The sequence below is a fragment of the Hipposideros armiger genome, unplaced genomic scaffold (assembly GCF_001890085.2).
Source record: "Hipposideros armiger isolate ML-2016 unplaced genomic scaffold, ASM189008v1 scaffold_5, whole genome shotgun sequence".
In the NCBI taxonomy this organism is placed as follows: Eukaryota; Metazoa; Chordata; class Mammalia; order Chiroptera; family Hipposideridae; genus Hipposideros; species Hipposideros armiger.
The window spans coordinates 951482-976675 of NW_017731355.1; the positions used below are offsets into that span (position 1 = coordinate 951482).

Here is a 25194-nt window from a genome sequence, read left to right on the forward strand (position 1 = left end):
TCCCGCTGAGGGTCTGATCACTGCTGCTCTCAGGCACCTGCCTTTCCTCTCCGTCCCGGAATGGAACCAAGACAAGGGAATAAAGGAAATAAAATAATACAAGGAGATCGGGTGTCTGAGCAGCGTCTTGGGCAAAACCGTCCACTACAGGTAAGAATAAAAATTATGCCCAAACCTCTGAAAGGTGTGAACACAACAAAGCTCCAGAAGGCGTTCAAAGGAGGAGCTGTGGTAAGGGGTAGCTTATTTCTTACAGGTAGACTATTTCGTATCAAATTCTAAGAGCGAACTAATTCTCTGTAAAATCATCTGGGACAGCAGGTTCAGTGCTATTTAAAGGGATGAAATATGAGCCAAGTGGTTAGTGACAGACTTGAAAAAAAACCACCCGAGTAAAAGATTTTTTTTCTTTACATTTTTGTTCGTTCCAGCTAGCAACGTTTGCAGAGCTTTTATTTAACCAAACCCTATTGTTAAAAAAAGACTCCGTATTCTTCACAACGTGTTTTTGACGTTTCTACATTATAAATGTGAACTTACAGAATGTTTGTTTCTGCAAAGCCAGTGACTTTAAGTTCATCTTTTCTGTGTTTTAGAGGTTGTAGGGGGAATCAAGATTTGCAATAATTGTGAGGTTATACAAACTTAAACATATGTACTGTGTCATTGAGTCTAACAGATCTGGGAGAACACCACCATACATTTGTACAGCTTTTAATTATTACCATTCTTTTCACACACCACCTCATGTACCTGAGTTAATGTCTCTATAACCAGACACCTGAATGTCTAGTTCAAACTAAAACCCAGTTAAATAGCACTTCAAAACAGATTTGTTTTGCCATTCTTCTTAGGACATCCCCTGTGTCCTGTAGGATTTCATTACCTTCAGGAGACACCTACCCTCAGTTCCCTACACCCCCTTTGCTTTCTCCTGTTTGCTATTGAACCAGTTAATGAAGAAAGGGGTATGTTGTGGACTGGCTGGCACTGAGGGGGTTAGCACCACGGGCCATGGAGTCACTGATGGCCATTTCAAATGCTCTAAACCTTCGGCCACCTCTCCAAGACTAACTTCTCATCTACAAAACGAGATACAAGTACTAATTCATAGGGGTTTTGTGAAGGCTGATAACATGCAAAATGCTTAGTACAAAGTCTAGCATACAGTACTTAAAGAGATATTGGATTCATTTTAACTCCTATGTGTCATTGCACCCAGCAGTGGTCGGTTCTCTGGGGAACTATTTCTAGTTCCAAGGTTACTAGTGAGGCTTAGAGCCAATGAACAAAAATACACTAATCTCCTTTCACATACTTTGTTCAAGTGTGAAAATAATACTATGGTCATTCAATCACAGCAGCACTGGAAAAGGGGAAGCAGGCATGCATAAGGAGGGGAAAGGAATAGTAAGGGGGAAAAGCTATTACAGAATTATAGTTGTTAGGGTAGGGTTATACTTCTTGGATAAAGAAAGGCATTATTTTAGTCTGTGATGGTATCAGAGAGAGCACAATGCAGGGACGGAAGGGCTGGTGGTTCTGCTATTTCCAACAGCTTCAAGCACTCCAGGCGTGTTTTTTTGAATGACCCAGAGGTGGACACTTGTTTTCTTTCAGCTCTATCTACTGTCCTTTAAAGTGGCTTTCTCTGCTAAATCATTGCTCTCACAGGTCATTTCCCCAGATCCAGGTCATTACATCATCTGACCATTTACTAATTTGCTATCAGAATAAGCAGAATTTTTGATATTTTGGAATATTAGGCAACTGCTTTATTCTAAAATACCACCTCTAGTAGAATCTGTAATTAAATGCACAAGCACTTTGGATCATAGTATTTACAATGGAATATACATGTGCCCCTGAAATATTAGATTGTCTTTGTAAACTTTGTTTCCAAATTTTCATGTAACTATAATCACATTTTCTTCATACTAAGATAAAAACAGCCACCTAAGATCTGTGGCTTAGGTTATTTTGTTCCTGTAACCTCAGGCTACAGGACCTAAGACTCTGGCACTACCTATATCATTTGTCCATAAAAACAATTTGTGGTTACCTCTAGGTGCAGGGATTCAGTGATTTTTCTGTTTCTTTTTTTGTATCTTTTTGTGCTGTCTTTTTATAAAATGAGAATGTATTACTTTTATAATTAGAAAAGAAATACAGCAATTTCATAAAAATATACAGGAGAAAATAAAGCTATTTTTAAAAATTTAAATATATGGCATCATTAAAACTAAAACAAAGCAAAGTTAGTTCTCAGTTTGATATTCGAGTCAGAAGACCTAAGTTTAAACCTCTGGTAAACAACACACTGTTTATCATTTGAGGTCTAAATTTCTTTATCTGTGAATGGGAATAGATTAGAAATTTTTAGAGGACCTTCTAGCCCTTCTAACATGATGTGACTATAATGTTCAGGATTTGCTTCACTCATCCCATTCATATTAAAACCCTTAAAATTGTTTTACTTTAATAGGTTCATAAATTTATAAACAAGTTTCTTTTCTAAAAGCATTCTGTTTAGTGTTATTATTTAACATGACATTTAGGGAAATTAAAGTCCCTGTACATTAAGGTGATAGCAGTAAGAGAAACGGAGAAATAATCAATGCCAATGTAATTTTCATTAAATTCTTAAATTGTTGGTAAACAATTTTAGGAGTTGGAGGTGTTGAAGCAAATATTAACATAAAAGCTGATCAAGGGGGCCTGGTCCACAGAAGATGTTTATTTGAAGTAACAAAACAATACAGTTAGTGTTAGATCCAACCACAAAGAGCAAAAGGAATGAAAAATTTGTACAATGCACATAGAAAAACAAGATGTTTACTGTGACTATATATTTCTAAAATAATACTTCTAAAATTACTCAATTATTGAAATCTATATGAAAACAGAAGGGTGTTAATCGCGACAAAGTGCATAAAACCAAACATCAAATTTTGAGCAAATTAACATACTAGGCAATTTTGCTAACAAAGCATGATTTTTTTGTTGTTGTTCACAATCTGCTCAAAACATCTTTATACCAACAGGGTGGGCAGAACATTTAAGTTTAATATCAATTACACAATATTAGCATAAACTTCCACAACTACAGATAGGGGACTGTTTTCTTTTGAGCTGGCAAAGTGACTACAGAAACATCAAGATCATTTCTCTGAATTGAGAATTTTATCCAAATAAATGCCACATACCTTCCAGATATATGCATATCTTTCTATATCGTGTAAATGGCTTTACCCATTTAAATAATAAACCATACAAGCTTTAAGAATCATTATTACATGATTAACAATGTCATGTTCCAGGTTTAACAATTTCATAGGCCAAAAAAAATTTTTTCTTAAAAACTAGTTTTATAAATGCAGAATATATTGCATGAGTAACTGCTGGTATTTGTTAAGAAAATATATTGTGCAATTGTGGCTACCATGTACTGCCGGCAAATCATTGTTTATGTAAAATGTGAAAAAACTGAGTAAAAATTTTCAAACTTATGATGAAAGGTTACTGCCTTCTTAAAAAAAATTATATTGGCATCTTATTAAAAATAATTCGATAAGGGACAAATCCCCTAGCCCAAAATAAATAAATAAAAAGGTGCATTTTAAAAATGATGCTACTGCAATGCAATGGTTTAAATACCAAAGAACTATGAAAATGTGCTGTCTGTGATCTGGCATTTAAGGAACATACTAAAAAAGAGCATGAATGTAAATTAAGTAAAAAGGGGATCAAAACTGAACAGAGTTTGTGCAGTATTGTAGCCAGGCTTCTAAAATTAGATATAGAAAATATAAATAGACTGCTTTAGGTAATGAGCCACCAGTGTCCAAAAAAAGGAATGAGATCATGAAAAAGCTCAGTTAACTTGATCCAAAGCTCTGAGTAATTCTTCACCCTGCAGTAGGTTTCTGCTGCCTTGTACAGGCGCATTAACTTCACAATCATAACTGGTCAGTTGTGGTAATCCACTCTCATCCATTGATTGCCCTAGCAGTCTACACGCTAAATCTGAAAAACAAAGAGATACGTCAGTATTCATTCATCTAGTAAATGAATATTATTAAACACCCACTATGTGCTAGGTACTGGGAAAATAGTACAAATAAGCTACGGAATGGTTTTTAGTCTATGGGGCAAAACCATGGCTATGTAAACTAGTTAAATGTAATCAAGTGTTACTGGTGCTATGTCAGAAATGTTTGCAGGATACAAGGCACAAAGGTATGATAAATCAATTTAGAAAATTGCATAAAAATTTACAAGTTTCAGCTTCTATTCAGTATCAATAGCATATAGACATATCAAAGACAATTACTAAGAAATTAAAGTTCCATCTTGAAATAGCTATTCCTGTGTTACAGCCATTAGATAAAATGCTACCTTTTTAATCCTGCTAAGGAATGAAAATCACTCTCACTTGGGAGTAAAGCTCATAAATAAAAAGTCATATAATTCTCTTTGTGATATTCAAGGACAAAAAGAATAAACTAACCAGAGGGTATTAAAATAATTGTCTTTTGCTCCATTCCATTCTGTTCACTAGATTTGCATCCTTTTACGCGTTTCCAAGAAAGTGATGTAGTAGTTGCACGATCATCTGGCTGCTGTAATAATGTTCCCTAAAAACAATCAAGTTATTTGTTTTACTATGTTGTTGTTTTTTTAATCAAAAGCTTTGCTATCAGTGTAAGTTTAATAACATGTAGGCAGGTTTCTTAAATCAAAATCTACCCCAAATTGTTTTTTTAATTCTTTCTCTTAATACTGTGATGAAGACATTTGCTACACATTATGGTTAACATCTCTGTAAATGCTTTCTAGTTAGTCTTGTTAGTCTGAAAATATCAGCATGGATTACACCAACATTGACTTAACATAACTACTGTGTTTTGGGGGTAAGAAGTGGGAAGTAACTTAAAGAGAAGAGAATGAGCCTACTAGAGACTCACTTCAGATCGAAAGACACACACAGACTGAAAGCAAAGGGATGGAAAAAGATATTTCATGAAAATGGAAATGAAAAATAAAAACAAATGGGGTACTCAGCCATAAAAAAGAATGAAATCTTGCCACCTGCAACCTCATGGAAGGACCTAGACGGTATTGTGCTGAGTGAAGTCAGAGAAAGACAGATGCCATGATCTCACTTATAAGTGCAATCTAAAGAACAGAATAAACGAACAAAACAGAAACAAACTCATAGATACAGAGACATTTTGATGGTTGTCAGATTGGGGGGCAGGTTTGGGGAGGTGGGTGAGAAAGAAGGAATTAAGCAGTACAAATTGGTAGTTAGAAAACAGTCATGGGGATATAGGATATAGCACAAGGAATATAGTCAGTAATATTTTAATAACTATGGTGTCAGGTGGGTACTACAATAGATTTATTGGGGTGATCACTTTGTAAGTTACATAAATGTCTAATCACTATGTTGTACACCTGAAACTAATATAATATTGTATGTCGACTGTAATTGAAAAATAAAACAATTATTTTAAAAAGGGGAAGAGAATGAAACTGGTGGTGATGTTGGGGTGGAATCAGGGTAGAACATTATTTTTTACTCACAATACATCTGTATGATTTGGAATTTTTACACCAAGAAGGTACTCACTATATGTTCATTTTTGAGAGCATTTGAGATCTTGCTCCCTGGCATATGTTGTCAGTTTGGCTCAAATAAATTCTTATAAAAATTCTCAAAAAAGAACGTTTGTTTTTAAGAAACTGTACAAAGTGAAAAAAAAAAAAGCAATGTAGCAATGTATAACTTCTGAAAATACAACTTTAGTATTGGGGAGAAACAAGGAATTACTTATGTATGTAAGACTCAGAAATAGCACATAGGCTAGAACAGAAAAGCAAACACTCTCACACTTACAATTCCTACTGCTTGAAATAGTGAACCATCATGTTCTATTTTTCGCTTTCTCTGAGCATTCTGCAAAGCTAGTATCTTTGGATTTAGTTCTTCCTCAGGAACGGTAGTTCTGAAAAAAAATTTTAAATAAAAATGATTGTCTTATTCTTTTAAAAAAATATCAACTAGCTTTTTTCAACAAAATATATAATGGCTGTTTCCCAATATTTAGGAATATAATGTTATATATAAGAGAACGTTCCTGATTACTAAAGTTTATCAACTTAAAAGCCAAAGTTCAATTTTTAAAATAAAATATCCTAAAACTTGCATTTCCCTACTTATAAAACAGAACTGAATGAAACTTATTAGCTTTGTATGTCAAAACCTGTTAAATATTGGCCTTTCAGTCTACCTAATACAGATATTCTTGGGAATACTGTAATACAAGATTAATTTCACATTTGTATAGCATTTTCAGTTGATAAAACGTTTCATGTTTGTTAGTTTATTTCAGCCTCACTCCAATCTCCAAGATAGTAACATAGATATATAATATCCATTTTATAAATGAGAAACCTGAGGCCTGTTAGGTAACTATCTCAAAGTCCCACTGCTAATTAGCTGCAGATGTGGAAGTACATTCTAGATCTTCTTATACCCATGCCCCTCTCAATGATCTTTCTACTAAGCCATTTGGTCTTCAGTATTGATCTTTTTATCCAACTTGAACTACCTGCATTTGAAATTAATATTAAATAGTGAAGAACTGTTTTATGTGTCAAATACATCAGTTTTTGTCAGAGCTATTTTGTCTTTTCAAGAACTGCCCCCTCCATACTTAATAACTATGGCTCCTTGCTCTGGTCCATATAGTTGAGAATGCCATATAGGTGCGTATCACTCTAACTGCTCTCTTATTAGCAGTTTTGTTTTTAAAAACTCTATACAACCTCCACTGTACAGACAGGCAGGTTTTAAAATCCTTATATAACTATATTACGTTTATGAAATATAACTCAGTGCATCACATAAATATCAATCAGTGGCAGTATTTTTAATGGTTATCTTTAATCTCTGCTCTAAAGCTGTAAGTTGTCTGGTACAGCACTGTAGTACAGCACTTCAATTTTATAAATAATTGCCTAGAGAGATAGTAAAGAAAAAGCTTCCATATAGTTCATCAGGTGCATCTCTTAAAGTATTTAGTACATACTATACTGGGACTAATGTTAAAAAAAAAAAACTGCTAAAGTGACTAGATATTAGACTTTGATTTTGACAAGTACATAGTTGTTTAGAAAACTGAATATTCCATAGTCCTCTGTAGCAAACAGTAAACTATAAAGGTCATCACCACTTATATTACTATATTCATTCATCTGTCCATCTAATAACCACTCATTGAGCAACTACATGTTAAGTACTGAGTCAAGTAATAATACCACTAAAATGTCCAAGACATTGTCATTGCCCTAGAGGAACTTTGTCTAAAAGTCAGCTGGTGACACAGTACTTTATAATGTTATGTAAAATGATTCTTTGTTCATCTAAAGCCCCATAATTTTTCCCCAGCTCAAGGAAAAGCCTCGCCCAACACCATAGGTCAAACTAGTGATACAAGGCAGGAAAAAAGAGCCATAAGCTCTGGCTGCAATAGTGCTTCTTCCTATTGCTACTGCCATCTAGATCAGTCTAGGTATAGTCGAGAAGGAACCATTTCTCTCCTCCAGACACTGCCCCAGTGACTAGCTAAACTTTATTTCCTATGACTACAGCCCCACATTTAAAATGTCAAATCCTGTTACAAATAACATACAGAAATTATAATTTAAAATTTGGTTGGTGTTCAGATTATTTGCTCAAATTAGCTCCATAGAAGCACTGTCAAAATCATGCTCAGATTTCTGTTGCAGCTCTTAAAAACCTATTTAACCTATAATATAGCTAATGTTCTAGAAATATGTAATGAAAAATAAAAGTAATTGTAACATAACTAACTATACATAAAATTTAAAAAGTCTTAAAATATCTATATTGAATACTGAGGACCGAAGACCTTCAGGCTCAATCTGGAATGGGGAATTGGAAATACCCTTAAGTTGAAAGGGCTTTTTGCCAGGTAAGGTTAAAATGAGTTCCATGAGATGGAAGCAGTGAGCATAGTCTGGTTTAAACTGCAAGAAACTGGGACAATTTTTGTGCATTTACAGAACTGATTGGCTGTATTTTATTTTTAAAGGAGACCCCTTCTACCTCCTTTTTTCAGATAGGTGATATTATTTTAGAGAAAACACATAAGCTAATTTAGAAACAGGTTTAGGAGAGTTTGTTTTAAGTTCATAAGTTGTATATCAATTTTATGTACTTTAAAGCATATACATCAGAAAGCTTGCTATGTTTAGAAATAATTTACCATCAAACACATTTTCTAAAAAATAAAAAAAATAAAAAGAACTATAACTTTAATGTTACATATAAATACCTTTGACTCAAAGTGATAGATACCACGTTAGGGCTTCTTGGATGAGATTTTTCTGTCTGTTCTATAACTCCTTTTCCTGCTCTGTTTGGTGACGCTGTCTGACTTCGAGTATCACTATATGGTGATGTTGTGGTACTAGCAGTTTCTTTAGGTACGTGGGCAGGAGATGGAGATGCAATCAATATTTTAATGTCTTCCATACCATCTTTTGTCAATGTTTTTAATTCATCAGTGGTGGCAGGGGTATTGGTGATGGTAATGGCTGGTTCTGGCATTTGAGTCGGCTGGAATACTGTAACTGTGCTCGCACTTTGAGGGCTTGTAGAACTGCTTTCCAATGGTGACAACTGATCAAAGGAACGTAACTGGAAGTCATCATCCATGGGGATATAAGGAGCTAACATCTCCAAGTCTAAATCAGTGTCCTATAAAACAACAAATACATGTTTTTACAACGGCCACATCTTATAAAAGAAAAGTTAAACCTAAAGTCACGTCAGACTAAAAATTAATAGTTTAATAAAAATATAATAAACAAGTTTGTATACCTGAGTGGAAAATGGATTCTTTGCTTCTGTATCTTCAGCAAAAAGTTTCTCTACCAATTCCAACTTGAATTCATTGACCATGTCACTATCCACATCAAAACAATATTCACTGGGACTGGTAGGCTGTAAAGAGAATTAAATATGCTAACTTCCCCTCAAGAAGCCTGCATATTTTTGCTCATTGTTAGAATTCTCAAACCTGAACTCAGAGAATATGCAACAAAGTCCATCTGTTCTATCATATTTTATCTAACTAGCAAGAAGTTAAACTGTAGAACTAGCACTTTTAACTAATTTTGCCAATACAGTGGTCCCCCCTTCTCTGCAGTTTCACTTTCTGTGGTTTCAGTTACCCGCGGTCAGCTGAGGTCCAAAAATATTAAATAGGAAATTCCAGAAGTCAACGACTCATAAGTTTTAAAATTCGCATTTTTCTGAGCAGTATGATGAAATCTCACACCATTCCACTATGTTCCACCCTGGACATGAATCACCCTTTGTCCGGCGTATCTGTGCTGTATACGCTACCCAACCATCCGTCACTTAGTAGCTGTCTCGGTTATCAGATCAGTTGTCATAATGCTTGTGTTCAGGTAACCATTATTTTACTTACTAATAGCCCCAAAGTGCAGAGTAGTGATGCTGGCAATTTAGATATGCCAAAGGAAGGCGTAAAGTACTTCTTTTAAGTGAAAATGTGAAAGTTCTTGACTAATTAAGAAGAAGAAAAAAAAAAACCCCATATGGTGAAGCTGCTAAGATCCACAATAAGAATAAATAAATCAATGAAATTGTGAAGGAAAAAAATGTGTGCTAGTTTTGCTGTCTCATCTTAAACTGCAAAAAGTTACAGGCACAGTGCATGGTAAGTGCTTAGTTAAGATGGAAAAGGCATTAAATTTGTGGGTGGAGACATGAACAGAAAACGTGTTCTGATTGGATGGCAACATGCCGTGGCAAAAGGCACTGAGCCCATATGAAGACTCTAACAAAGATCCCCTGAAACAAGTGATACCAAGCCATTTACTGTAAGTAAGGGGATGGTTACACAGATTCAGGAACAGGTTTAGAATGAAAAATATAAAAATTACTGGAGAGCCTGCATCTGCTGATGAAGAAGTTGCTGGCACATTTTTGGCAGAGCTGAAGAAGCTGATTAGGGTTCAGTACTATCCGCGGCTTTAGGCATCCACTGGAGGTCTTCGAATGTGTTCCCCATGGGTAAGGGGGGACTACTGTATACACATTTCTGACTCTATATATCATCATTTATAAAATTAACATTAAACGGTGCATTATGTGCTTATTCTAAAGAATAAAACTCATCTAATAATTCAACTCCCACACGGTACCCTGTTGGCCAACAACTAGATGGTATACACACTGAAACCTACCTTTGAACCGAGAGGCCACTTCCCTGTGGTGATCTATCTAACAATCTCACAGCTGCTCTGTGGGTAGGGGTAGAGACTTAAGTTCTTTTGGTTGTATTCACCTTAATGACTGTGCTATTCTTTTAGATCTGAGCAAGAATTCTAAGAAAATTATGCTGTAGCTATGTATTCTAAGCATAAACTTGTGCTTCTGCCATGGTAACATTTGTTAGATTTACTTCTGTTAGATTAAAAACAAAATGAATCAAACATTTTTGTGCTAGGCAAACTGAGCAACCAGAGCATAGGATATATTATTCTCTAGAAGGCTATGAGGTGTCAAATCTCCTGCTCTCAGCTTGCCAGTTTGGATCAATAAATATGTAATGTAAAATTACTTACCTATTTATTTACCTAATTAAGACCTATGTGTGCCTCATTTATCAAGTCATAATATTCAGATCTTAGTTGCCCAACTCCTGAGCATAGTTTTAACATTAGGAAGCTCTGAAATTCAAGCACTCTATAGATTTAGAAATAGAGCCTTTTGTCTTATGATACCTTTGGTCTTCGCCCAGCATAGCCCTTTAAGACGATTTTTATTGTGTTTATAGGAAAACTAACATCAAGACAGAACTTGCATAAAACAGTTACTAAGTATTCTGTGTAAGACTTGGTATTTTCATGTTACACTTATCCATTATTTCAACAGTGATGGAAATTGGACTAAATTGGGCAGAACTTTTAAGCCTTGCTTATAAAAGCCTGTTGCCACTGGGCAATTCTCCAACTCAAAGGGTAATATGTATGGGCTAGAGGTATCATAGGCATACACAATTTTGGTCTCTGTCGAAGTTTAAATTCAAGACTTTTTTTGTCTTACTGATATAAATATACAGAGGAGCAACTAAGTTTTACCTTTTGATTTATGTTAAGACAGTTCCTTCCCATGTTCCTGTCTTTGACTAAAACATGCACTGAGGCCCAAGTTAAGCTCTTAACAGCTTTCTTAGTAATTTTAAAGGGCTAAAATTCATACAAACAAAACTGTGACAGGTGGTTCAAATTAAAAGTTTGAATCAAATTTACAAATATATTCCTGAACATTAAAATGTGAAAGTTATCTTTTTCTTATTACATCATAACACCTACCTCGGGTGAACTTTGTCTAGTGCTTCCATCAGAAGGACTAGCAGGCTGATCTTGAATCTGAGGCATAGTAAAAGAAAGTTCCAGTGACTCTGGATGTGGTTCTAGTTTTAATGCGACTTCCTGGTTGAGTGCAGGGTCAGCACTGCTTCGAAGTGGCTTTGGACTTTCAGAGGCAGGTAATGGAGACATTGCCAAATTTATATTCTGTAATTTTTCACTGGATGAGGGGAGCATTACATCATTATACAGTGGAACTTCCTCAAGTTGTTGGTCATCAGTTTCTGTGTCTGCAAGGAAAAAAAGTTAGTGAATTTAAAGAATATCTAGATTTTAACATCTACATAATAAATATGTCCCCTTTTACCAATAGTTTGTCTAGTTCACGCAAACAATAAAAATGTTACCAAATTTTCCTTAATCAGAAAGTTTACAGATATTATGGTATAACCATAAATCTGAGTTATCTTTCCAACACACTACTGACAACTCAATCTATACAGCACACACAAAAAAATCCTGTAATTCCAACCTTTCATACCTTTTATTCATTAAAATTTAACCTAAATTCAGTTTAAACTGTAATTTAGACTGAAATTACATTTATTTTCAATGCTTGATTATTACATATGGTATGACTGCTTATTTATACTTTAATCAACTATACCTATTGTAATACAACTCTGCTAAATTGTGGAGAAAAATGTGACAGTAGGATATAGAAAGAGCGAGTAGCTGAGAAAAATTAAAGTGGGAAGAAGAACTACCTTAAGGACACTTTGACATACAATTTCCAACAATATGACAAAAGCAAGAATGCTGAGAAATAACAGGGGCAAAAATATTTACCATATTTGCCGGCGTATAAGACGACTGGGCATATAAGACGACCCCCTAACATTTCCACTCAAAATACAGAGTTTGTTATATACTCGCCGTATAAGACTACCCCCTCTTCCGACCATACACCCAGTATGGTATCGCGATTCGCGATTTTGCGCTATCATACTGGGTGTATGGTCGGCTGTGTGCGATTTTGCGAGTGTGGTAAAATCGCATAACAGCAAAATCGCATAACAGCCGAGCATACACCCAGCAGCGCTGCTGATGCCTGAACGGTATGTGGAATGAAGTGGGCGGGCATCGGGAGGCCACTATGGCACGGGGCAAGCACTATGGGCAGTCTATCTGAAGTGTACCTGGCGTTGGAGGCATATTTTTCAGGGCAAAAAAATCGTCTTATACGCCGGCAAATACGGTAAGCAAATACTTTCAAGAAGACTACAAAAAACAAAATATGTAAGTCCACAATGTCCAAAATGATTACCAACAAAAATGTCAACATAAAGTTCAGTTAAAATAGGCTTTCATCAGCAGACATAGTTTAGGCAATTAACAAAATAACTAAAGACCCACCATTGCTGCCAAAATCTAAAGATATGATTGTATCTCCAGCAGCTGGGGCCAGCAAAGTTAAAGCATCAGGTTCCTTCTTAAGTTTATCAAAGAGGCTACTTGTATCTTCTGATTCAACTTTGGTGAATAGCTGAGTCATTTTCATGTCTGAAGATTCCACTGGTTTGAGGACACATTCTGTTTGTTGCAGGGAGAAAATCAAGTCGTGCTGAATAACACCACTGTCGAGAGAGAGAGGAGCAATTCTTAAATGAGCACCTGACACGATGGAGTGTGGGGGAGGGACCCCGAAATGACCTTGTCTCTTAAAAAAAATTCTAGTTTATGAAAAGGAACATTTTAAGATGCTTTAACCTAATTTCTCATGCATACTTGGTAACATTCATTCAGGGTTCAAAATACCAATAAAGACCTATTAAAATTCACAGTATAAGATAATTCAAATATTTGACTAATTTCAATTAAGAAACTTCAGCTTTCCCTTTGGGAAGAGTGGTGGTGACAAAGAAATCAACAGTTAAGTATGACATAAACAGATCTTCCCAATTTTTATGCTGACTCACATATAATGATACTAGCACAGAAGAACTCTTTGGCACTAATATATGAGGCATGACGTAAGGATGGTCCCTTGCCCTCAAGAAGTTTATATAACACAGTGTGAAAGTAAATGTGCAAAGAATGAAAATACAAAGTATTAATTGCTAAAATGGAGAAGGCCTGCTTTATAGAGAGGCCAACAAACTTGGGCTTAAGTAGTATTTGTTAGGTAGACTGCGGTGGGGGGAAATGGACACTGCAAGTAATTGACTCTTACGTAATGGGAAAGTCACAAAAGAACTCTTTGGCACTAATATAAAAACATTAAAGGATGTCAGAATTGGCAAAAATAAAAACAAATGTAAATAAAAACAGACTTTAGAAAGAGGGGTACATCTATGAAAGCATGAGAGTATAAAAGATAATGACAATGCTGTGCAAGTAGGTAAGGGTTTATTCTGGGAGTGATAAAGGGATCTTTAAAACAATTCTAAGGAAAATGAGATAAGGAGACATCCATGCAAGAAAAATCAGCCTGGTGGTAATGTGGAAGATGGACTAGAAGGGGTAGAAGGGGGCAGTCACCTACTGAAATTGATCAAATGAAGGATTAGTTTATGATATCCATAATATTCACAAGCCCATCAACTAAGGAAAGAGTTCAAGAATATACAAGAGCCATGTACCACATTATACAGACTTTCATAGTAATTTCACATAGAATTTCATTTAATGCTCATTAAAACCTTTTGAGGTATTATCATCTCTCCTGTACGGATGAAGTTCAGAGAAATGAGACTTCCCCAAGGTTATGGAGAAATGACAGAGCTATGACACAAACCTAACTATTCCAAGGCCAGTATTCTTTCTACAAAAATAACATAGCTGCCTTGAGATAATATATATTGACAGCTGTATGACTAGAACAAACTAATCCAAAGATCTGGTGTTTTTTCCCCAAGGTCTTTTTAAAAATTGGAGTGAAAAGGATGGGAATGGATACTGCTGGTAGTAGTTAGTGGAATCACTGTAGAATAGCTGACCTGGAAACACAAGTCAGAGTGCTGAAAGCCATAATTAAGTAGAAATGTGAAAGTAAAATAAAATTCAGTTAATGTTTATAATCTTCTCTTCCTATAAAAGAACAGAGTATCCAAAAAGAGTTATTAGTTGTCCCCCAAAACGTTTTTTCCAAGCTTACCTCACAACGTAATTTACACACACAATGCACTGTGGTTGAGAGTTCTTAGTGTTATATATGACAGTTGCTTGAGTTTCAACCCAGACATATCCACCTCTTTTGGCAAGCATCCTGTACTGTCCTGTGGTGACCTGTCCTTTAGTAAACACTAGGAGTAAAATAGAAAGAGTCATGCAGAGAGAATAACTCAATCGTCTATCAAATCAATGGATGCTGAATGTTGATCACTGTTTTAGAAGAGAAATGTTTATTTTAATGGAATCAGTTGTAACTGTTTAAATTCAAAGAGGAAAAGCTCCAGTATAGCTGAAAATGTACCCATTTCATTCTTCTAACCCCCAAAATAAACTTTCCTGACAATCTTCACTTTAAATAAAATGAAAGCCAGCAATGAGGGACAGCAGTGACTAAAATTCCTTTAATGACTGATATGTTGAAAGCATCAGAAAGACTAAAGAATAATCTTGATTCCATGGAGAACATTCAAAAAAAGAAGCACTGCTATCATTTCCTTAAATTCCTGCTAAAATTTCCAGAAAACCAAAGATGCTTCAAATAGCTGTGCTAGCATATTTGAATCTCAACTGATACCATGCTGAAGATTTTTGGCAATTAGGCAATCTTAATTATTGATTTGAGAGGGAGTACTACATAAATAGTAATGATGATATTATCACGAGTATTGGGTATTGGGGCCCTGATTATGTACTTGATCCTATTCTGTAGTTCAAAACTAACCACACTAAACTCAGTGACATTCAAGCATCCCCAATCACATTGGGAGGTCATGTTTAGGTATAGGTTAAACAGGCAAATGAAAAATTCCAAAGGTTTACTTACCAGGGGATCTTCAAATAACGTTTGAATAAAACTGATAAACATCTTATTCAAGGGTACTTATTATCACTAGTGCATGTTGATCACCTTCACTTCACTAAACAATTCACTTCATTGAACAGTTGTTTTCTGAATACTTTCTATGTGCCAACCACTGTTCTGAATACTTAGGTATGAATTCTGAAAATGATGCTATATCTATATTTTTGAGTTTTTGTATTCAAAATGCCAGGGAATTTTAGATATTAAATGATTCTGCTTTAACTGGTATTGGTTGTAAGAAATACAAAACACAGATTTAATGGTCAAAATCCCTTATGAAAAGTTTTGTTAAGATATTTAGTCTAGGAAGACTGGTTAATATTAACCAAAAATTTAGATATTTGACCAAACAGCAAAGAGACTGCAAGAGTTAAGCAGAATATCTATGAGTTCCTCCATTGTACTTACTATCATGATGAGTTTTGGTCAGATGATCAGAGTCCAAAGCATGATAATATTCATAAATAGAGCGGCCCAAAAGTTCTTCTGGCTCATATCCCATCAATTCAGTAATTCTGTTAAGTAAAAAAAATGTAAGTATGAAGAAAAAGGAGAAACTAATTGATAATTGAAAATATTAGCTTCTCCAGGATAACTGATATGCATTAATCTTGGACAAGTGAATTTTTAAAAATAAAGATCATTTTTCTTTGCTGAGAATAAATTTATATCTCACTTTAGTAATTCTGCAGTTACTAAATGCAGTACATAAAATTATAGGAATTCATTTCAGATGAAACAATGATATCAAATTGAAAATGGGCTATAAAGTAATCCAGTTACGCATCTGGTTTCCTGGAATTTCCTTTAGAGAAAGACTAAATCTTATTACTCTCTGTAACCAGTCTGAAATGGAACCCATTTCATGAGACTGAGAAAGCTGTCTTCTTAGCACTACTTAGAAAATGAGTTAAGCTTTACAATTAACTCATTTGTAAAACGAGTTAAGCTTTACAATTTCTCAGACTTTGAATTTCAAAGAACTTTCTGAAGTACAAGCAAAAGTTATATAATGTACTGTGTCCAAAAAACCAAACAAACCCTAATTAACTACAGAAAGCACACAGGGAAGATATCCCTCTCCTAACAAATGTATAAAAATGATACCGTTTGTGTTGTCACACTTTAAGGCAAGATCTGTCATAGTTTATTCCAAAATAAATAAATAGAAAGCAGATTTGTAAAAAACCAAAAATGAAATCAAGCCAAGCCAAAATCCAGAATTCTTTACAAAGGGATTTCCCTAAACACATCTACACTAGGTGGCAGCATTTCAAAGCAAACTACTGTTTTAAAAAGACCTCGCTCTTTAAATTTGGCTTTAATAATAATTTTAATTGGTCTTAAGTAGGTTATATGTTTAAAGAATATTCCCATGGTATTAATTTTTTCATTGTTTAAACGCTTATACACCTGGCACTGTTCTAGGTGTGAAAACAGAAAGACAAAACTCAAGTGGCTAATCTTCTGGTACGTTTACCATACTAGTTATGGAACAATGTGGTAAGTGCAGTGATGAGAATCTGTTGTAGGAATCAGAGGAACCACCCCTACTCATGAGAAGGGAATGATGGGGTAATAGCTTCCTATAGGAGATTTATGCGTTGCAGTATAGAAGAGAGTTAAAGAGAGAGCAAGCCATTTCAGGAAGAAGGTACATCACAAGCAAAGACAGGGATGAGAAAATGCTCGACATTGTGCATGCAACAAAGACTCTGATGTGGTTAGTGGGGGCACATGGAAAGAGATGAGGCTGGGAAAGTAGGCAGGAAGATCAGATTAATGAGGGCCTTGTATAGCATGTTTAAAAGCTCCGATTTGTTCAGATATCAATTAGTGCTTCTCAATCTGAGTTATGTCTACCACTAAGGGATTCAAAATGTCAAAATATAAACAGCACATGTTTTCCTAAAAGGTCAATTTTATTCATATTTGAGGAAGAAAGGTAAAGTTAATTTAACTTTAGAGAATTACATAGCTTTTATTCTGTACCAAAAAGAGGGATAGTGATCCAGAAAATTTGGTCAAATAGTATTTTTAATGGATTAAGAAACCTGTGGTCTAAAACAATTATGCAGTACACCACCCATTCATTTTAACTGTCTCGAGGGCAGGAACTGTTAATCTTCATTTCTACATTAGTGCCAGTTATAGAGCCATGCACATAGTAGATAAATAAATGTGTTAAATGATTATAAGTGGAAATTAGTATAGTAAATAATAGCTGCTTGTGGGATATTCTGGATGTTAAAAGTTTGAAATCTTAGATTTTTTTAATATTCGGCAAAATTTTCTCTATGTCTTTGTTCTTAGGGGTTATAGATGTAAAGAAGTTCCTAGAAAGAACTCTAACCAGAAAACTAACAATTTCCTGGTCAAAATTCAAAACCTTACTTGGCTATTTCTAAGTTGGCTGGCTTTACTCCTCTATCATGATCTTTCTGCTAATTTTCTGATATAGCCAAAAGGGGACTGTTACTCCCTCTCTTTCTAGCTCCATTACTTTCTTTTCTCCCCAATCTTCCCCTACACTTTATTACTAAGTTAAAAAAAAAATCCTCTAAAAAGAATGGGCATTGATGTTCTATCATACATTCACATGAATACCAACAGTAATTGCCATAAAATACTTCTAAGCTTTTTTTAATCTTCCTTTTTCTTAAAGCTGACACCAGAGGTGGAGCATTCACTATGTGTACTAGGCACTCAACAAACTCTTTTAATCCTTACAACAGCCTTTTGAAGTACAACCCTATTTTACAAAAGATAAATACCATGAGATTTAGAACAGTTAAGTTCTAGGACTCAGGCCATGCCATAAGTACCAGTGCTGCAGGCCAGGACTGAATCCAGGATTATGTGATTCCAAAGCCAGCACTAGTCATATTTTCTTGTCCAGTGGGGTGTGGATTTCTTATGTACATTAGAGCCAAGTGTTTATTTATTTTTTATTTTTTAAGCTGAGCCATCCTGCCATCTGTTGGCAGCTCAGCGGCTGCTCAGCTCGGGCCAGGAATCGAACCACTGTTGCTCAGAGCTCAAACTCTTGAGCGAGCTCTTAACCAACTGAGCTACTCAGCGGGACCTCAGGGCCAAGTGTTTAAAACTAGTTTTCTCATGTAATCTTCAAGAAGACCAAACTAAAGTAGGTGTTACTAAAGATGAAGAAACTGATACTCAAAAAGAACTAACGTGTCCGAAGTCATTTCAATACAGGCAGCATTCAGGATTTAGAAGTCTGGCTACAGAATCCATGTCTCTAGCTCCTATTATACAGCGTTACAGTAAAACAATGGAACAAGCAGGCAAATAATTACAACAGTAGAATAAACACTATGACACAGGTATGTACAAGGAACAGTTTAATTTCTTGAAGAAACAAGGAAAACTCCACAAAGGAGCAGATGCAGTAGGTGGCCCTTGGAAGGTAAGTATGAGTTAGGAGTTGAAGAAAATGTCATTGCAGGATGGGAAAGTATGTGCAAAAGCACTAAGACAAGAAAACAGCATGTGCAGTTCTCTGGCAATAGGGTGTTGGGAGACACATCAGAAGGGGTTCCCCCTCCTGCTGATTCATCTGGAGAAGGGCAGAGGCCAGATCAAAAATATCTTTGGGGCTGGCAGAGTGGCACAATGGTTAAGAACTGGCTTGGGACACCAGAGGGCACCGGTTCGGATCCCACATATGAGGGCCAGTGACACTGCCCTATACAGCTAAGATGCTGAACAACAGCTCAACCTGGAGCTGGGCTGCCATGAGTCGCCGGCAATGGCATAGGCTGCAGCCCCTGTGGCAGTGGGTTGCCATGGGCTACCGTGTGTAGCCAGCAGCCAGCGTGAGAGGCCAGCAGCCGCAGTGAGCGGCCATCCGGAGGCTGACGACTGATCTGCCTCACCCGGGAAGAGTGCAATGATGATGCCAACATGGGCCAGTGAAGCAACGTCCTCCACAACTAGACTGAAGAACAAAACGACAGCAACTTGTCTGTTTCCCTTCCCCCAATTCCCCAGCGCTATTCCCATCTCCCCAATTCCCCAATAAAAGTCTTAAAAAAAAAATCTTTGCTTGCCATGCTAAAAAGTTTAGATTTTTATTGTGTAGGTCTATTTTTCAGTTTTTCAAAAAGTGTGTCATCTTTTGATACATCAAAATCTCCTGCCCTCCTCCAATATTTCTATAAACAAAAGTTTTTGTGTGTGAAGATGAAAGAAAGCAATTGAGGCATTTCAACAGGACAATGACATGATGTGATTTTCACATTAGAAACCTGGATGAGAGATTAAAAGGGTCCAAATCTGTAGGCAGAGACAGCTTAAGAGACTAGGGCAACAGCCCAAGCCAAACCAAAGGTAATAAATAGTGAGCTGAGGACCTCAATGAGAGCAAGGATCAAAAGGAGGGAATGGATCAAGAGTGAGAAGTCCACAGTAAATCTATAAAATTTAGAGACCAATTAAGTGTCTATAATGAGGGTATAAGGTAAGTTAAGGATGACTTCCAAATTTGTTCTAGAGTCATGTGTCTACAGTGGTATATTTCACCAAGATAGGCATTATAGGGGGAAAACCAGTTTTTGAAGTTGTTATTGTTTTGGGCAAGTAATCGTACAGTTAGTTCAATTATAGAAATATTTAGTTTACAATACAGAAAAGTATCTATCCAGATAAAAGTATCAAATTGACAATGAAATAGAAATAGGAATATAAATTTGGGAAACGGCCATAGAAATCATGGGCAGGGATAAAGTTGCTCCGGGAAAACACACAGGGTTAAGAGATGACCAAAGACTTTTCTTTCTAGTCCATAAGCAAAAGTATATCCTTCCTTAAATTATGTGTTGTACGTGTATGTCTTTAAAATATATTTGTTTTCTCTAAAGAGTCACTAAAGAAAAAAAGACCTCATCTTAATAATTCCTGAATAACACCTGATAGAGTAAGTATTCATAGTACAATACATAGAAAGTGCTCAATGTGGCTGAACTAATCTACAAAGATAATCTAATATTATGGAGTTCTGGGATATGTCATGGTATTCAGCATAGTGGAAGGAAGTATACAGTCTTTACTATAGTGAATAGTAAAAAAAAGTTGTGGACTAATTAAAATTTTCAAGTTATATTTTATATCGTATTTACCTTTCATCACAATAAGAAAATTTCATATCCAGGCTGTGACGACTGAGAAAAGTCTTGCTATCTAATGGAATCTCAATATTTGATGGATGAGGAATGGGTTCACAAATCAGCACCAAGCACGTCATGGGTGGTTTCTTATACCCACACTGGGACTGGTTACCATTGGTATCGTACACATGAATATGTCCTGTGCAGTGAAGTACCTGTGTATGAAGAAAACAAAGCAGTTTAGTTTTTGTTTGTTTTTTTAATATACAATGCCAGAAAACAAGAAAATGCAGAGCTAAATAGTGGAGTCTGACATGACAAATAGTAAGCTTTGATAAAATTTACTGTCATTAGATTAAATGTATTTCTGAAATTCAATAAATGTTTTTCTTACACCACCACCCATGACCCACTCCTCAGGCACCATAAATTACTCTTAAAAAATCTCAGGCCAGCCGAGTGGCTCAGTTGGTTAAGAGCTTGCTCAAGAGTTTGAGCTCTGAGCAACAGGGTCCCCGGTTTGATTCACGGCCCGAGCTGAGCTACCGCTGAGCTGCCACCAGGTGGCAGGATGGCTCAGCTAAAGGAAAAAAAAAAATCACACAAATCTGGGTTGATTTTTCATTCATTTGGTCATCACAACTGTTTGACAGTTATTCTTGCTTTAATGTCTGTTTTAACACTGAGCAAATAAATTATATAACAATGAACAGAAAATTAAGCTCTATCAAGATTCAAACACTGGGTGGTTTGCAAAGCCAATTGATTAAGTTATCCTGGTACACCAGTGTCACAATTCACACAATTTAAGTTCATGCCTCAAACTGGCAAATTACTATACTGTTTTGGATGTTAAATCTGCAAATGTCAAGGAACAACTCTAAGTTTTTCCTCACAGTTCTACTGCTATCTTAATACTAGCAATGTCAAGATGTATTAAGTTATCTATAAATCAAATGCATCACTACTCACAAATCATTTTTACTTACCTTCCATGTTGCAGACTTTATGTTCATAGTTCTCCCACGGCTAGTTAGGGTACACTTCATTCTGAGAAAAAAGCTTCGCTGTGTATTTTGCTCTTTACCCTTTTTCACAAGACCTAAGGAAAGCATGAAATGAAGTTTTAAAAACATAATTAAATATGCAACTTTGCTACAGTAAGAGTAGCACAGTACCCAGAACCTAAGGGCTGTTCAATTAAACATCTCGGCACTCACAAAGAGATTCACACTCGCTTTACCCACTCCAACACATCCAGCAATCTAACACACTCCAGTCAGTAACAGGTTCACAGCAGTAGTGATTGCCTGAGTTGGTAGGACGAGAATCTGTATTTGGTAACAGTTAATCATTTCACATTCAAGCCAGGAAAGTTGGTCAAATTGCAAAGAAAAATAAATATGGTATGAATTTGTCCTACAACTAACTGTGCCATCAGTGTATAAGCACTTCCAAAAGAACTTCAGCAAATTCTTCCAAACCTTTACAAAATATGTTAGCTCAATTTATAATAAGCACTCCATTATTACAGAACTTTCAAAATAGCAAATTTCTTTTTAATAGCAAATAACACTTTTATATATCTGATTTTGCTTAAATCTTCCTTTAAAGCAGGCAGGAAATTATTTCTGTTTTGTTTAAGGAAAAACATATTAAATGACTTTTCAAAGCAAAGTTAGAATTAAATAAATTCAGGTCTATTTATTCCCATTCTAAACTTCATATAACTAAAAACTAAGATTATATTCAGACGACTAAGAAAATGGCAACTTGGGGGGTTAGAAGGGATGGGTGAGAACGATGAAGGGATTAGGAAGTACAAATTGGTAGTTACAAAATAGTCATGGGGATGTGAAATACAGAGTGGGGAATATAATCAATAATTTTGTAAAGACTATGTAGAGTGTCAGATGGGTACTGGACTTATCGGGGTGATCACTTCAAAGATTATATAAATGCCTAACCATTGCGCTGTATACCTGAAACTGATATGTATAAAATAATGTTGTGTTAACTATAATTAAATATATATGTATACACACACACAAACGCATATATATATAGTCATGGGATGTAAAATATAGCATAGGGAATAGAGTCAATGATATTGTAATAGCTATGTACAATGTCAGATGGAAATAGACTTGGTGGGTTATCACTTTGTAAGGGGTGTAAATGTCTAATGTTGTTTTGTACACCTGAAACTAATAATAAACAAATTAAATTTTAAAAAGAAAATGGGCACTTGATTTTTTATCTTCATTGATCGGTCTGATGTAAAACAAATATAAAAGTATTTATTATTCAGGAACTGGACCAGATATTGCAGGCAATACAAAGATAAATAAGACACACTGCCTGTCTTGAGAAGTTCAAATTTAGTAGACGTAGTAAGGCCAACGATAACAATACAATGCAAGGTAAATGCCCACGACTTACAAGAACACTTTAAAGTAGCATAGAGAGAGCTTAAAGAAAAACTTCTAGTGAAGGAGAAATCAAGAAGTGCTTAGAAAAAGAGACATTAGAATTTCAATATGTAGAGATTAGTTAGAAGGATATTCCAGGCAGAAGGAAGAGAATGAAAAACACAGAGATGGGAAAATAGCACATGTTTGGGGAATAGTACTAGACAGTTCAGTGTGGCCACAAGATAAAGTGCATGAAGAAGAGTAATCAGACAACTAGAAAGGAAGGTTAGAGCGATGACTCTGGAGGGCCTCAAATGCTACAACGAGTTCAGCCTTAAATATATTAATACAACATGGAGCATCTAAAAAATTCTGATGTGGGAAGCACAATCAGGAACTTAAGGAATATTAATTGAGCAGCAATATACAGGATGTATAAAATTTAAAATACATGATGGTAATGAGGGGCTGAACAGTGGCAGAAGTGAAAAGAAGGGTGACAAAAGACAAATGAAGAGGTAGAATCTATAAAAACTTGAAAACTAATGGCAATAAGGAGAGAATTTTTGAAAAGATTTGAAGATTAAGGCTTGTGTATTAAAAGAAAAATGTCAAGCAGAAAAGAAACAACTTTAAATTTAGGCCAGGTTAGCTAGAAATGCTGGCTCTTGAAGAAGAGGAGTTATAGTTCACACTTACACTAATGGAACCAGGCAAGTTGGGGCAGTCTTGGTGCTGAAACAAGTCATTTGGGTTTACTTAAATAAGGATGAATTTGCCCTCCTTAGAAGTGTTTGAGAATGGCTTTTTAAAAGATGCAACAGAACTATACTGGTCTTGGTGATGGTATAGGGGGTATGTGTGGGGGTGGGGTGGTAGTGGTGGTGGCAGCAGCAGAGTTCCACATGTAAAATCTTCGGGGTATTTTTCAGTCCTTCATAATCTAAGCTTGACTTGGACTGATCTTTGGAAATCCAAAGCCATGAAGAGAATTTTAAAATCAAGGTAATTGAAAAGTACTAGCATTTTCCTATGGAAAAAATAACATTTTTAAAGAAATAAATTTTCAACCTTCTAAAAGTAAATCATATTTTATAATAATTTAATGACATCTAAATCACCTTTTTAGAATTTAAATGAAAGAATAATAGGACTATATTGTGTGAACACACCACTGGCTCTTAAAGTATCATTAAAATGTAATATGCTGTAGCAGCCCCTTTCCTAAAAGTAAAAATCTGCATTTTCGTTTCCCAACAAAACATTAAAATGAATTAACTGCATTAGAAATGATTTTTTAAAATGTTCATGTGCTTAAAAAAAACCCCTAGGTTAAAACGTATATTTAAACTATATTAAGTGGGCTATATCCAATTTAAAATAATGCATTAATATCATTACCAAATCAAAACAAGACATCCTAATATCCATCCATTTATAGTCTAGCCTAAGGGAAGCACTGAGCAGCCAATACAAACCTCCAAGTCTAAACACCAGAACTCATATATTAAACTCATTGACAACCCACTTAGGTCCTTGCTCATAATGTATTTACTCCTCCTTTATACAGAATTCTAAAAAGTATGCATTTGCTTTCCAAGTTCACAGTATGAAATTAAAAAACAAGAGAGGGCTCCGCCTGACAAGGTGAAAAATGGCAGTAGAATGTAGTGAGAGTGGGTGGACATCAAGAGAATTCCAAAGTGCCACAGCGTGGACTCTAGAGCCAATCCACCTGAGTTTAACTCATGCTCTGCCATTGACTAACCTAGCAATCCTGGGCAAGCTACTCAACAACCTTGTGCCCTCAGTTTCCTCAGCAAAACAAATAATAACAGTAACTTCACAGGGTCATGAGGAATAAAGGAGTTAAGGCACAAAAATGCAGAGAACCATGTCCTGGCACACACTGATCTCTCAGGAGAGGTTAACTATTATTATAAATCAGATGAGATGAAAAAGAAACCATGAAAAAACTATTCAAAAGTACTATAAGCTTGAGGTTGTTTAATACAGAAGCAAACAAACTTATACACTTAAACTGGAGAGCTGCAAAGAACTCAGAGCACAATGACAAAATGTCATTGTGGTTAACTTCTAGTCACTAAATAAAGGTTACATTATGATCAGTGTATTGTGTTTAAGAGGGCACAGACATGAAAGGATTTTATTTACTTAAGTT

At 35.5% G+C, this 25194-nt stretch overlaps 1 protein-coding gene across 1 annotated transcript in view; it reads right to left on the reverse strand.

Moving 5' to 3' along the window:
* Window positions 1–2716: 2716 nt before the first annotated feature.
* The window catches only part of HIF1A (hypoxia inducible factor 1 subunit alpha), a 40949-nt gene continuing 18471 nt past the window's right edge, over window positions 2717–25194 (reverse strand). Inside the window, exons 5-15 of the mRNA XM_019644448.1 lie at window positions 21588–21700; window positions 20611–20813; window positions 15881–15987; window positions 14594–14741; window positions 12853–13073; window positions 11440–11726; window positions 8915–9037; window positions 8367–8791; window positions 5903–6011; window positions 4511–4637; window positions 2717–4026 (exon numbers count right to left, since the gene is read on the reverse strand). Coding sequence (XP_019499993.1) covers window positions 3875–4026; window positions 4511–4637; window positions 5903–6011; window positions 8367–8791; window positions 8915–9037; window positions 11440–11726; window positions 12853–13073; window positions 14594–14741; window positions 15881–15987; window positions 20611–20813; window positions 21588–21700 — 2015 coding nt within the window. The 3' untranslated portion in view covers window positions 2717–3874. The remainder of the gene's footprint in view (window positions 4027–4510; window positions 4638–5902; window positions 6012–8366; window positions 8792–8914; window positions 9038–11439; window positions 11727–12852; window positions 13074–14593; window positions 14742–15880; window positions 15988–20610; window positions 20814–21587; window positions 21701–25194) is intronic.